The sequence below is a fragment of the Thalassophryne amazonica genome, chromosome 10 (genome assembly GCF_902500255.1).
Source record: "Thalassophryne amazonica chromosome 10, fThaAma1.1, whole genome shotgun sequence".
Lineage (NCBI taxonomy): Eukaryota > Metazoa > Chordata > Actinopteri > Batrachoidiformes > Batrachoididae > Thalassophryne > Thalassophryne amazonica.
Genome location: NC_047112.1, coordinates 34,556,698 through 34,570,007, shown reverse-complemented (window position 1 = coordinate 34,570,007; position 13,310 = coordinate 34,556,698). Strand labels below are relative to the sequence as shown.

General features: G+C 40.6%; 1 protein-coding gene across 5 annotated transcripts in view; it reads right to left on the bottom strand.

The window, feature by feature from the left end:
• ap3d1 (adaptor related protein complex 3 subunit delta 1) overlaps window positions 1-13,310 on the bottom strand; it is a 96,347-nt gene that overhangs the window by 61,939 nt on the left and 21,098 nt on the right. For all 5 annotated transcript variants that reach the window (XM_034179760.1, XM_034179761.1, XM_034179764.1 and 2 more), the window contains exons 4-7: window positions 5,336-5,416; window positions 5,115-5,222; window positions 4,796-4,925; window positions 375-514 (exon numbers count right to left, since the gene is read on the bottom strand). In XM_034179760.1, the coding sequence (XP_034035651.1) occupies window positions 375-514; window positions 4,796-4,925; window positions 5,115-5,222; window positions 5,336-5,416 (459 nt within the window). The remainder of the gene's footprint in view (window positions 1-374; window positions 515-4,795; window positions 4,926-5,114; window positions 5,223-5,335; window positions 5,417-13,310) is intronic.

The window sequence follows — 13,310 nt, the reverse complement described above, 5'->3', positions numbered from 1 at the left end:
AAAAAAAAAGACAGCATGCTGCACAGGAAGATCATCCCAGCGCAAATGAGATGCAAAAAAGACATTTTACACTTTGTTTCACAGTGCTGAAGTGTCTGACAGCAGCTCTGCTGACCACAGATTAAAGTTACTGTGCTGAAGTCATAACCGTGACATCTAAACACAAATACGTAATGAACCGTGACTTTTGCGTATTATGACACCCCTAATATAGACAAATACATTAAAACCATGGTGGTACAAATGTTGAGGAAATGCTATCCACTACATAATCCTAATTTCACAGAACTGGCTCCACATGAGATGACATGGCAGAGAAGCAAACACTAAAAGTAGTCACAGTCAAAGACAAATACGTCATTCTATCTACTCACCAGCTTAATGATCTTAATAAGAACCCAATTATTCGTGGAGGAGGTCATGAGTTTGAAGAAGAGTGGGGCCAGAGACAAGTAATTCTTGGGATTTCTTCGAGCCAACTCACAGATGACATTGACAGCAGCTGACTGGACGCCTTAAAAATACAAAAAACAAATCACATTTAAACATTTCACATGTACTTTTCTAAGAACTCTAATAATTACCATAAACATTTGTCAACAATGAAAGGAACGTGCGATAAAATACCAGTACAGTGGTCCCTCGCTGTTTCGTGGATTTTTTTAGTGCAATTTTGCATGCTGCTTTTTTTTTTTTTTTTTTAACTGTCTGCTGTGCTTAGTTGCAGCCAAAATCTGGCAACAGGTCCAGAGACTACATTCGCTGTTTTGATGCAGAGCGCTCCAGCAGCAAAGAAAAAGCACGTGCATTGTGTTCTGCGTGTGTCTGTTTATAAGAATCTTCTCGCTCAGAAGAAAAAAAGAGCACCAACAACCACCCATAGCACTCGGAAAAAGACACCTGTGCCGAGGTGGAAAAACAAGCTGCCGAGCGGCGCCACGATGAAGAGGCGCGATCAGAGGAACTGTGAAATACTGGTCAGTTACTATTAATAATTTCTTATGTGTCCAACCTCATAGGTTGATCGTTAAATTAAATTTGTTAGTTCTAAAAGCCATCATAATTATTTATAGGAAAACGTTCTATTTTTATTTCTCAAACAAATGTTTGGGCCTGAAAACAGGTTCTGATCTTTGGTTTCATTCTATAATACTGGACGTATTTTTCTACTAAGGTCTGAACTTTGAGAGTGTTTACACAGGAGAGAAAAGTGAGAAAATGTGTGTAGTGAGGGATTTTACAGCCTTAAAACATCTATAATAATTGTAAAAGAAATAACTACTTTGCAGAATTCACCTATGGCGGGCTATTTTTAGAACGTAACTCCCGCGATAAACGAGGGACCACTGTATTACACGTTTTCTATCTTACATTCCAGTTAGACCATCGTTTTGAAGACTAAAATAGAACTTCTTTAACAAACTCTGACCAGTGAAAATTAGCTTGGTAACATAAGTAAGCCTGACACTACACACATAAACAAGGCAAGATACCACTGAGGCATCTTTATAAGGAACTGAGGATGCGATGTGTTTGTGCCTTTCTCCGTGTTCACATCTACAACCCCTGGCAAAAATTATGGAATCACCGGCCTCGGAGGATGTTCATTCAGTTGTTTAATTTTGTAGAAAGAAGCAGATCACAGACATGACACAAAACTAAAGTCATTTCAAATGGCAACTTTCTGGCTTTAAGAAACACTATAAGAAATCAGGAAAAAAAAATTGTGGCAGTCAGTAACGGTTACTTTTTCAGACCAAGCAGAGGGAAAAAAATATAGAATCACTCAATTCTGAGGAAAAAATTATGGAATCATGAAAAACAAAAGAACGCTCCAACACATCACTATTATTTTGTTTCACCACCTCTGGCTTTTATAACAGCTTGCAGTCTCTGAGGCATGGACTTAATGAGTGACAAACAGTAGTCTTCATCAATCTGGCTCCAACTTTCTCTGATTGTGTTGCCAGATGAGCTTTGCAGGTTGGAGCCTTGTCATGGACCATTTTCTTCAACTTCCACCAAAGATTTCCAATTGGTTTAAGATCCAGACTATTTGCAGGCCATGACATTGACCCTATGTGTCTTTTTGCAAGAAATGTTTTCACAGTTTTTGCTCTATAGCAAGATGCATTATCATCTTGAAAAATGATATCATCCCCAAACATCCTTTCAATTGATGGGATAAGAAAAGTGTCCAAAATATCAACGTAAACTTGTGCATTTATTGATGATGTAATGACTGCCTTTACCCGACATGCAGCCCCATATCATCAATGACTGTGGAAATGTACATGTTCTCTTCAGGCAGTCATCTTTACAAATCTCATTGGAACGGCACCAAACAAAAGTTCCAGCATCATCACCTTGCCCAATGCAGATTCGAGATTCATCATTGAATATGACTTTCATCCAGTCATCCACAGTCCACGATTGCTTTTCCTTAGCCCATTGTAACCTTGTTTTTTTTCTGTTTAGGTGTTAATGATGGCTTTCATTTAGCTTTTCTGTATGTAAATCCCATTTCCTTTAGGCGGCTTCTTACAGTTCGGTCACAGACGTTGACTCCAGTTTCCTCCCATTCGTTCATTTGTTTTGTTGTGCATTTTCGATTTTTGAGACATATTGCTTTAAGTTTTCTGTCTTGACGCTTTGATGTCTTCCTTGGTCTACCAGTATGTTTTCCTTTAACAACCTTCCCATGTTGTTTGTATTTGGTCCCGAGTTTAGACACAGCTGACTGTGAACAACCAACATCTTTTGCAACATTGCGTGATGATTTACCCTCTTAAGAGTTTGATAATCCTCTCCTTTGTTTCAATTGACATCTCTCGTGTTGGAGCCATGATTCATGTCAGTCCACTTGGTGCAACAGCTCTCCAAGGTCTGATCACTCCTTTTTAGATGCAGACTAACGAGCAGATCTGATTTGATGCAGGTGTTAGTTTTGGGGATGAAAATTTACAGGGTGATTCCATAATTTATTCCTCAGAATTGAGTGAGTCCATATTTTTTTCCCTCTGCTTGGTCTAAAAAAAGTAACCGTTACTGACTGCCACAATTTTTTTCCTGATTTCTTATAGTGTTTCTTAAAGCCAGAAAGTTGCCATTTGAAATGACTTTAGTTTTGTGTCATGTCTGTGATCTGCTTTTTTCTACAAAATTAAACAACTGAATGAACATCCTCCGAGGCCGGTGATTCCATAATTTTTGCCAGGGGTTGTAGAAGTGCTGCCTATGCTTCTGTGTCCCACTCTCTCACACTCAAAACTGCAAAAAGAAATTACAACTTCTTGTACAGACCGACCAACCAACCGTCTGTTGGTCTGTCTGATAGACAGACAGCTATGTAAGGGTGTAAAAATGTAAAGGTAGAAATGTTGAACAGAATGTGGGAACAAGATGAATTCTGAATGACTGATTGTTGACTGATGAAAAAACTATCTGGGCACAAGTGGGCGTGGCCTAATTTAGGAGATTTAGCTCGAGCCAGTGAAGGCGTCCATATAAGGCACTTGAATGTGCGATGTACGGTTTGAGAGTTGTCGGCCAAAACGTAAACGTGCTGCGATAGTGCCCCCTATAGTTGGATTTGTTTAAAAAAATTTGTATCTGAGATGGTTGGAGGGTTTTTGTACCAGTTCTGAAAAATCGCAGCTCTCCAGCTTGTGTAGTGTAAGCTGCAGCATTGAATTTTTTTTTTTTTTTTTTTTGCATTTTTCATCTGTTCCCATCACAAACATGACACTTTTTCTGAGTTTTTGGGTAAATTACACGGCAAACAAAATGAAAATGCAAAGAAAACATGACGACGGCGTGGAAAGTGGACATGTGTTCCGGATTGTTTATGACCTGGAGCTCAAACACATCCAGGCAGTTGTGCACTCTGTCAAGGTGAGTGGGCTAAAACTTACCAACAAGACCTTCCCTTCTCCACTGGGAATCGAAAAAAAACTGCTCTTTTCACGACTGCTTCGGTGATTGCAAACAAAAACAAAACAGTACACCATTTTTCCATAAGAAGTGATGTTGTGTTTGTGCAGGCTGACCCCGGAGTGGTCAAATCCCGCGATACCACACAGGGGTTCAAACGAGGTTGCGGTTCCCTATAGGATTTTCAGCCTTACTGGGGCTGGGAACAACACTGCTTTGCCTCCGCTGCCCCCAGCCCCACCGGGCCTGGACCGCCAATAAGTTGTAAGCCTGAAACCATTTGTTTTAGATTTCTGTTACGTACGTATGGAGCAGACGTCTATATCTGGGCTCCGGGCTTGTTCATGCTCAATCTGCCATACTCCTTGTGCAACATGGTCACATTGCCCTTGGGAGATGGGAGATATTCCACCTCCAAAAAGTACTTATGTAAGGCAAGTACCACAGCTCTTACATTTAAAGCAGCAGGCAGAGAAATGGGTCATATTCTAGAGACCTTCAAATTATTCTTTTTAATTTTTTTAGGCCATTTCATCTCAGTATCTATGGGACATTTTTATGGCTCCAAACTTTAATACCCATTTTATAAATACATAGCTTGCTGATACAATGTGACCATTTAAATTCTCATTTTTTTACTGCTGAATAATTCAACAGACAGAACTCCTGTCCCCCAGAATACTGAAACAATCTATAATTGAGCCAAATTACTCTAGAAAATGCACATCTGGTCCATCTAGAGTTACAGTCACTCCCAGCATATAAACAAACAACTGATTTTTTTGTTGCTGTTTGTTTTGTTTTTTTTACAGTAAAACATGTCATGTCTTCATTATAAACGGTGTCATGTCTTTACACATACCTGGGTCTGGGTCCTCTAGTTTTTCCTTGAGTCTGGGGAAAGCAGGTCGAAGGGACTCTGGGTACTTCAAAAACACCTTATACATGATGAGCACTGCTTTCTTTCTGATATAGGGCTTAGTATGAGACATCTATTGTGCAATAAGAGTGAAGACAGTTGTTATACTTTTGATGGAAAATAGGACAAAATAAAACTGTAATAATAAGATGACAGCTTTTAAAAAAAAAAAAAAAAAAAGAAAGAAAGAAAGAAATAAAATGAATGAATCAAACTGCAATCCTTGGTGGCAAAACATTTGCACAGGTTGTCCAGAACTCACCAAGGTCATGATGTCATTTGCCAGGTCCCGAGCAAGGTCAGGCGTCACAAAACAGGAAAGGCCAGTGAGTGCAACTCCTGTGTCATACTGGTTGGGACTGCTGAGATCCTGGAGTAGAAAAGTGAAAAAGAGAGAGAAACATGATCATGGAGAAAACCAAGTGTCTGGTAAATGGAGAAATCATAATCAGACAGAGTGCACACAACAGGCGCATCACTGACCTTCCGAATCTGATTAGTTGTCAGCATGATGACATCGGTGCTTTCATGGAAGCACTGTGAGGCAGCCAGGTAGCCAATCCTCTGCAGGAAGAACAGCAATCACAAACTTCATACTGCCTTTTTTTTTTTTTTTTTTTTTTTACGTAAACTACATGCTGCTACAACAACATACACTGTTGTCGTATTTTGCACTTCATAATGCGCCACACATTTTCAATGGGTGACAGGTCTGGACTGCAGGTAGGCCAGTCCTGTACCCGCACTCTTTTACTACAAAGCCACGTTGTCATGACACATGCAGAATGTGTCTTGGCATTGTCTTGCTGAAATAAGCAGGGACGTCCCTGAAAAAGACGTTTGGATGGCAGCATGTGTTGCTCCAAAACCTGGATGTACCTTTCAGCATTGACGGTGCCATCACAGATGTGTAACTTGCCCATACCATCACAGACGCTGGCTTTTGAACTTTGCGCTGGTAACAATCTGGATGGTCTTTTTCCTCTTTTGTCCGGGGGACACGGCGTCCATGATTTCCAAAAACAATTTGAAATGTGGGCTCATCCGACCACAGCACACTTTTCCACTTTGCGTCTGTCCATTTCAAATAAGCTCGGGCCCAGAGAAGGCGGCGGCGTTTCTGGATGTTATTGATTGATGTATGGCTTTCACTTTGCATGGTAGAATTTTAAATTGCACTTGTAAATGTAGCGACGAACTGTGTTAACTGACAATGGTATTCTGAAGTGTTTCTGAGCTCACGCAGCAAGATCCTTTACACGATGTCGGTTTTAATGCAATGCCACCTGAGGGATCGAAGGTCACGGGCATTCAATGTTGGTTTTCGGCCTTCCGCTTACATGTAGAAAGTTCTCCAGATTCTCTGAATCTTATTATTATATTATGGACTGTAGATGATGGAATCTGTAAATTCCTTGCAACTGAACATTGAGAAACATTGTTCTTAAACTGTTGCACTATTTTTTCACGTAGTTGTTCACAAAGTGGCGATCCTCGCCCCATCTTTGCTTGTGAACGGCTGAGCCTTTTGGGATGCTCCTTTTATACCCAATCATGACACTCACCTGTTTCCAATTAGGTGTTCTTTGAGCATTCATCAACTTTCCCAGTCTTTTTTTGCCCCCATCCCAACTTTTTTTGAAATATGTTGCAGGCATCCAATTCAAAATGAGAAGATATTTGCACAAAAATAAAAAGGTCTATCAGTTTGAACATTAAATATCTCGTCTTTGTGGTGTATTCAATTGAATATAGATTGAAGAGGATTTGCAAATCACTGTATTCTGTTTTTATTTACATTTCACATAACATCCCAACTTCACTGGAATTGGGGTTGTAGATTAAGATTAAATCCTATTGATTTTGTTTTCACAATGTCATAAGAAGCATTTTAAATACAGTTGTCAGCTCCCAATACTTCCTGAAGACTAATGCTGTTAAAAATAACATTGCTTTCTCAAAAATCAAGGTGCTTCACCAAAATAATACTAATAAATACAAGCACATATAATAATCACAACTGTGAATTAAAATAATAAATAAATAAAATCTAAAAATCCAGAAGTTTAAAACATTTTGCAACTACACCATTCAGCTACAGCATTGTGATGACCTGCCTAATATTGTGGAGGTCCCTGTTTTGCACCAAATATTTCTGACCCATAGCTAGACCTCTGACGGGGTGCTGTGTATTTAGCATCAAGACGTTAGCAGCAGATCCTTCTTTTGGATCGGGCAACATGAGTAGCCTTCGTACTCTACATGCATCAGTGAGCCTTGGCCGCCTGTAAACCTGCCAGCAGTTTCTTCTTTGGACCACTTTTGTTAGGCACTAGCCAGTGTAAGTCAGAAACATCCCACAAGAGCTGTAGTTTTAGAGATTTCTCTTGCGCTTTCATTGAGCCATCACAATTTGGCACTTTCTTAAAAAAAAAAAAAACACTAAATTTTGGTACATCCCTATTTTTCCTACTTTGAAACACATCAACTTCGAGGACAAAATATTACCTTGCTGTTGAATATATCTCACTGCTAGTGTAAGAAATGGCATTATTTTAGAACTGTTCCATAAAATTGGTGCATGATACCCTTAGGACCACACAACAGACCAGCTTCCTGAGACTGCAAGGCATGTGCTGACACATATGGCTGTAACAGCTCAGCCAGACAGGAGGGTGCAAGGATGCGACCGATCCGATCCAGTATCGGAAGCCGATACCAACGTAATTCAAGTATCGGAAAATAACGATACAACCCGCGATGTTCTCTGGCAAAGGAGAGGAGCCACTGTGAAACCTCTCAACTGCTGCTGCATGCTTTGTTTGCTGCTGAGCGTGAGGAGGGGAGGAGAGCGGCTTCTGAAGCCAAGCTGAGAGCTCTCTTCCGAAGTGTTCTAAGCCACAGGTAGCAGCAAATTTCTGCTCGGCTCTCGGGTTCAAACTGTTTGAGCTGCCAAGCATGGATTTTCCGAAAAATTAACTGAATTGTTGGTGGAAAAAGTGTGCTGAAAAGTTATCCGCTTCAGCGTCCCAAGGCTGTGAAACACCAGCTCAAAACACAGCTGAGGAGGACAACTGCAAACAGATTCTGTCCGTTAAAATGGAAAACAATCTTCAAAGTCCTTCAGTATTAATCCAGAGTTTGTCCCGTGAGCACTGCTGATGATACATTTAGAAAATTATGGTTTATTTTACAGTTGAAAGGCTTCGTGTTTCCAAGTTTGCTCAGCAGGAAAACAGTGAGAGAGAGAAAGAGAGAATGAAGGAGAGAAAGAATAAGTGAGAGAGAGAGAGAGGGGGAGAGACAGAGAGACAGAGGGAGAGAGGACTTAATTTTTAATTTTTACTCTTAACACTTACTTTGACAATGTAAACATATGAAAATTGAGAAAGAGAGACAGACAGACAGAGAGCGCTGTCTTTTCTCTTTAAGGCTATTAAAAAATAAAAGTACTTAATTCTTTCACCAAAACATCAAATCTAGCCTTGCAGATACACCTTCTGGCAAATTGTAGCTGAACTTTCAGGTCTCCTTTTTATGAAAATCTTCATATACAACACCAGTTCCAATGAAGTGGGGATGTTGTGTAAAATGTAAATAAAAACAGAATACAATGATTTGCAAATCCTCTTCAACCTATATTCAATTGAATACACCACAAAGCCAGATATTTAAACTTTGTTTTTGTGCAAATATTTGCTCATTTTGAAAAGGATGCCTGCAACATGTTTCAAAAACGCTGGGACAGTGGTACGTTTATCACTGTGTTACATCACCTTTCCTTCTAACAACACTCAATAAGGACTGAGGACACTAATTGTGAGTGCCATGATGAACTGAGGACACTAATTGTGAGTGCCATCTCAACGTATAAAAGGAGAATCCCCAAAAGTCTCAGCTATTCACAAGCAAAGATGGGGCAAGGATCACCGCTTTGTGAACAACTGCACGAAAAAAATAGTCCAACAGTTTAAAAACAATGTTTCTCAACGTTCAATTGTAAGGAACTTAGGGTTTCCATCATCTACAGACCATAATCAGAACATTCAGAGAATCTGGAGAACTTTCTACACGTAAGCGGCAAAGCCGAAAACCAACATTGAATGCCTGTGACCTTCGATCCCTCAGGCAGCACTGCATTAAAAACCGACATCATTATGTAAAGGATCTTACCGAGTGGGCTCAGAAAACCACTGTCAGTTAACACAGTTCGTCGCTACATCTACAAGTGCAAGTTAAAACTCTACCATGCAAAGCGAAAGCCATACATCAACAACATCCAGAAACACCGCAGCCTTCTCTGGGCTTGAGCTCATTTGAAATGGACAGATGCAAAGTGCAAAAGTGTAGCGTGATCTGATGAATCCACATTTCAAATTGTTTTTGGAAATCATGGACGTCGTGTCCTCTTTACAAAAGAGGAAAAAGACCATCCAGATTGTTACCAGCACAAAGTTCAAAAGACAGCAACTGTGACGGTATGGGGGTGTGTTAGTGCCCATGGCATGGGCAACTTACACATCTGTGACGGCACCATCAATGCTGAAAGGGACATCCAGGTTTTGGAGCAACACATGCTGCCATCCAAGCAACGTCTTTTTCAGGGACGTCCCTACTTATTTCAGCAAGACAATGCCAAGCCACATTCTTCGTGTTACAACCGCGTGGCTTCATAGTAAAAAGAGTGCGGACACTAGACTGGCCTGCCTGCAGTCCAGACTTGTCACCCACTGAAAATGTGTGGCACATTATGAAGCGCAAAATATGATAACGGAGACCCCGGACTGTTGAACAACTGAAGTCGTACATCGAGCAAGAATGGGAAAGAATTCCACCTACAAAGCTTCAACAATTAGTGTCCTCAGTTCCCAAACGCTTATTGACTGTTGTTAGAAGGAAAGGTGATGTAACACTGTGGTAAACATACCACTGTCCCAGCTTTTTTGAAACGTGTTGCAGGCATCCATTTCAAAATGAGCAAATATTTGCACAAAAACAAAGTCTATCAGTTTGAACATTAAATATCTTGTCTTTGTGGTGTATTCAATTGAATATGAAGTCTGTGAGAAAAGTATCGGACCTTTTTGTTTTTTTTCAAAAACCTGATGGATTTGAATCACGTGTGTTTGCATGAGCCAACCTAGAACCTTCGTGCGCATGCATGAGTTTTTTTCACGCCTGTCGATTGTGTCATTTGCTTGTAAGCAGCCTTTGTGTGAGGATGGGTGGAGTCTCGTCGTTTTTTCTTTGCAAGGAAATGACGGAACGACTGGAGCAGCACGACTGCATCAAAGTTTGCCAGAAACTGGGCGACAGCCAGGTGGAAACCATTCGGATTATTCAGACGGCTTTCGGTGACGATGCTATGGGCATCACACAGATTAAGGAGCGGTACAACCGGTTTAAAGACGGCCGCACAACGGTGGAGAGCGAGCCGCGCTCCGCTCGGCCATCAACATGCTGAAATGACCGGATCATTTCCACCATTCGGAAGATTCAGACGGCTTTCGGTGGCTTTTCAGTCGTGTGACTATCCGAGAAATTGTGGAAGAGTTGGGCATGTCCCAGAAGGAAGCGTAGTTCTCAACAGAAGCCCCGTGTACACCGCCAACCCGTTCACATTTCTAACCATTTTTCCCCACTCAATGACACACCCGCCGAGGATCAAACTCTGGTTATTGGCGACTCTGTTTTGAGAAATGTGAAGTTAGCGACACCAGCAACCATAGTCAATTGTCTTCCGGGGGCCAGAGCAGGCGACATTGAAGGAAATTTGAAACTGCTGGCTAAGGCTAAGCGTAAATTTGGTAAGATTGTAATTCACGTCGGCAGTAATGACACCCGGTTACGCCAATCGGAGGTCACTAAAATTAACATTGAATCGGTGTGTAACTTTGCAAAAACAATGTCGGACTCTGTAGTTTTCTCTGGGCCCCTCCCCAATCGGACCGGGAGTGACATGTTTAGCCGCATGTTCTCCCTGAATTGCTGGCTGTCTGAGTGGTGTCCAAAAAATGAGGTGGGCTTCATAGATAATTGACAAAGCTTCTGGGGAAAACCTGGTCTTGTTAGGAGAGACGGCATCCATCCCACTTTGGATGGAGCAGCTCTCATTTCTAGAAATCTGGCCAATTTTCTTAAATCGTCCAAACCATGACTATCCAGGGTTGGGACCAGGAAGCAGAGTTGTAGTCTTACACACCTCTCTGCAGCTTCTCTCCCCCTGCCATCCCCTCATTACCCCATCCCCGTAGAGACGGTGCCTGCTCCCAGACCACCAATAACCAGCAAAAATCTATTTAAGCATAAAAATTCAAAAAGAAAAAATAATATAGCACCTTCAACTGCACCACAGACTAAAACAGTTAAATGTGGTCTATTAAACATTAGGTCTCTCTCTTCTAAGTCCCTGTTAGTAAATGATATAATAATTGATCAACATATTGATTTATTCTGCCTTACAGAAACCTGGTTACAGCAGGATGAATATGTTAGTTTAAATGAGTCAACACCCCCGAGTCACACTAACTGCCAGAATGCTCGCAGCACGGGCCGAGGTGGAGGATTAGCAGCAATCTTCCATTCCAGCTTATTAATTAATCAAAAACCCAGACAGAGCTTTCATTCATTTGAAAGCTTGACTCTTAGTCTTGTCCATCCAAATTGGAAGTCCCAAAAAACAGTTTTATTTGTTATTATCTATCGTCCACCTGGTCGTTACTGTGAGTTTCTCTGTGAATTTTCAGACCTTTTGTCTGACTTAGTGCTTAGCTCAGATAAGATAATTATAGTGGGCGATTTTAACATCCACACAGATGCTGAGATTGACAGCCTCAACACTGCATTTAATCTATTATTAGACTCAATTGGCTTTGCTCAAAATGTAAATGAGTCCACCCACCACTTTAATCATATCTTAGATCTTGTTCTGACTTATGGCATGGAAACTGAAGACTTAACAGTATTCCCTGAAAACTCCCTTCTGTCTGATCATTTCTTAATAACATTTACATTTACTCTGATGGACTACCCAGCAGTGGGGAATAAGTTTCATTACACTAGAAGTCTTTCAGAAAGCGCTGTAACTAGGTTTAAGGATATGATTCCTTCTTTATGTTCTCTAATGCCATATACCAACACAGTGCAGAGTAGCTACCTAAACTCTGTAAGTGAGATAGAGTATCTCGTCAATAGTTTTACATCCTCATTGAAGACAACTTTGGATGCTGTAGCTCCTCTGAAAAAGAGAGCTTTAAATCAGAAGTGCCCGACTCCGTGGTATAACTCACAAACTCGCAGCTTAAAGCAGATAACCCGTAAGTTGGAGAGGAAATGGCGTCTCACTAATTTAGAAGATCTTCACTTAGCCTGGAAAAAGAGTCTGTTGCTCTATAAAAAAGCCCTCCGTAAAGCTAGGACATCTTACTACTCATCACTAATTGAAGAAAATAAGAACAACCCCAGGTTTCTTTTCAGCACTGTAGCCAGGCTGACAAAGAGTCAGAGCTCTATTGAGCCGAGTATTCCTTTAACTAGTAATGACTTCATGACTTTCTTTGCTAATAAAATTTTAACTATTAGAGAAACAATTAATCATAACCATCCCAAAGACGCATCATTATCTTTGGCTGCTTTCAGTGATGCCGGTATTTGGTTAGACTCTTTCTCTCAGATTGTTCTGTCTGATTGTTCTTACTTTCATTAGTTACTTCATCCAAACCATCAACATGTCTATTAGACCCCATTCCTACCAGGCTGCTCAAGGAAGCCCTACCATTATTTAATGCTTCGATCTTAAATATGATCAATCTATCTTTATTAGTTGGCTATGTACCACAGGCTTTTAAGGTGGCAGTAATTAAACCATTACTTAAAAAACCATCACTTGACCCAGCTATCTTAGCTAATTATAGGCCAATCTCCAACCTTCCTTTTCTCTCAAAAATTCTTGAAAGGGTAGTTGTAAAACAGCTAACTGATCATCTGCAGAGGAATGGTCTATTTGAAGAGTTTCAGTCAGGTTTTAGAATTCATGAATGTACAGAAACAGCATTAGTGAAGGTTACAAATGATCTTCTTATAGCCTCAGACAGTGGACTCATCTCTGTGCTTGTTCTGTTAGACCTCAGTGCTGCTTTTGATACTGTTGGCCATAAAATTTTATTAAAGAGATTAGAGCATGCCATAGGTATTAAAGGCACTGCGCTGTGATGGTTTGAATCATATTTATCTAATAGATTACAATTTGTTCATGTAAATGGGGAATCTTCTTCACAGACTAAGGTTAATTATGGAGTTCCACAAGGTTCTGTGCTAGGACCAATTTTATTCACTTTATACATGCTTCCCTTAGGCAGTATTATTAGACGGCATTGCTACGGCATTGTTACGCAGATGATACCCAGCTTTATCTATCCATGAAGCCACAGGACACACACCAATTAGCTAAACTGCAGGA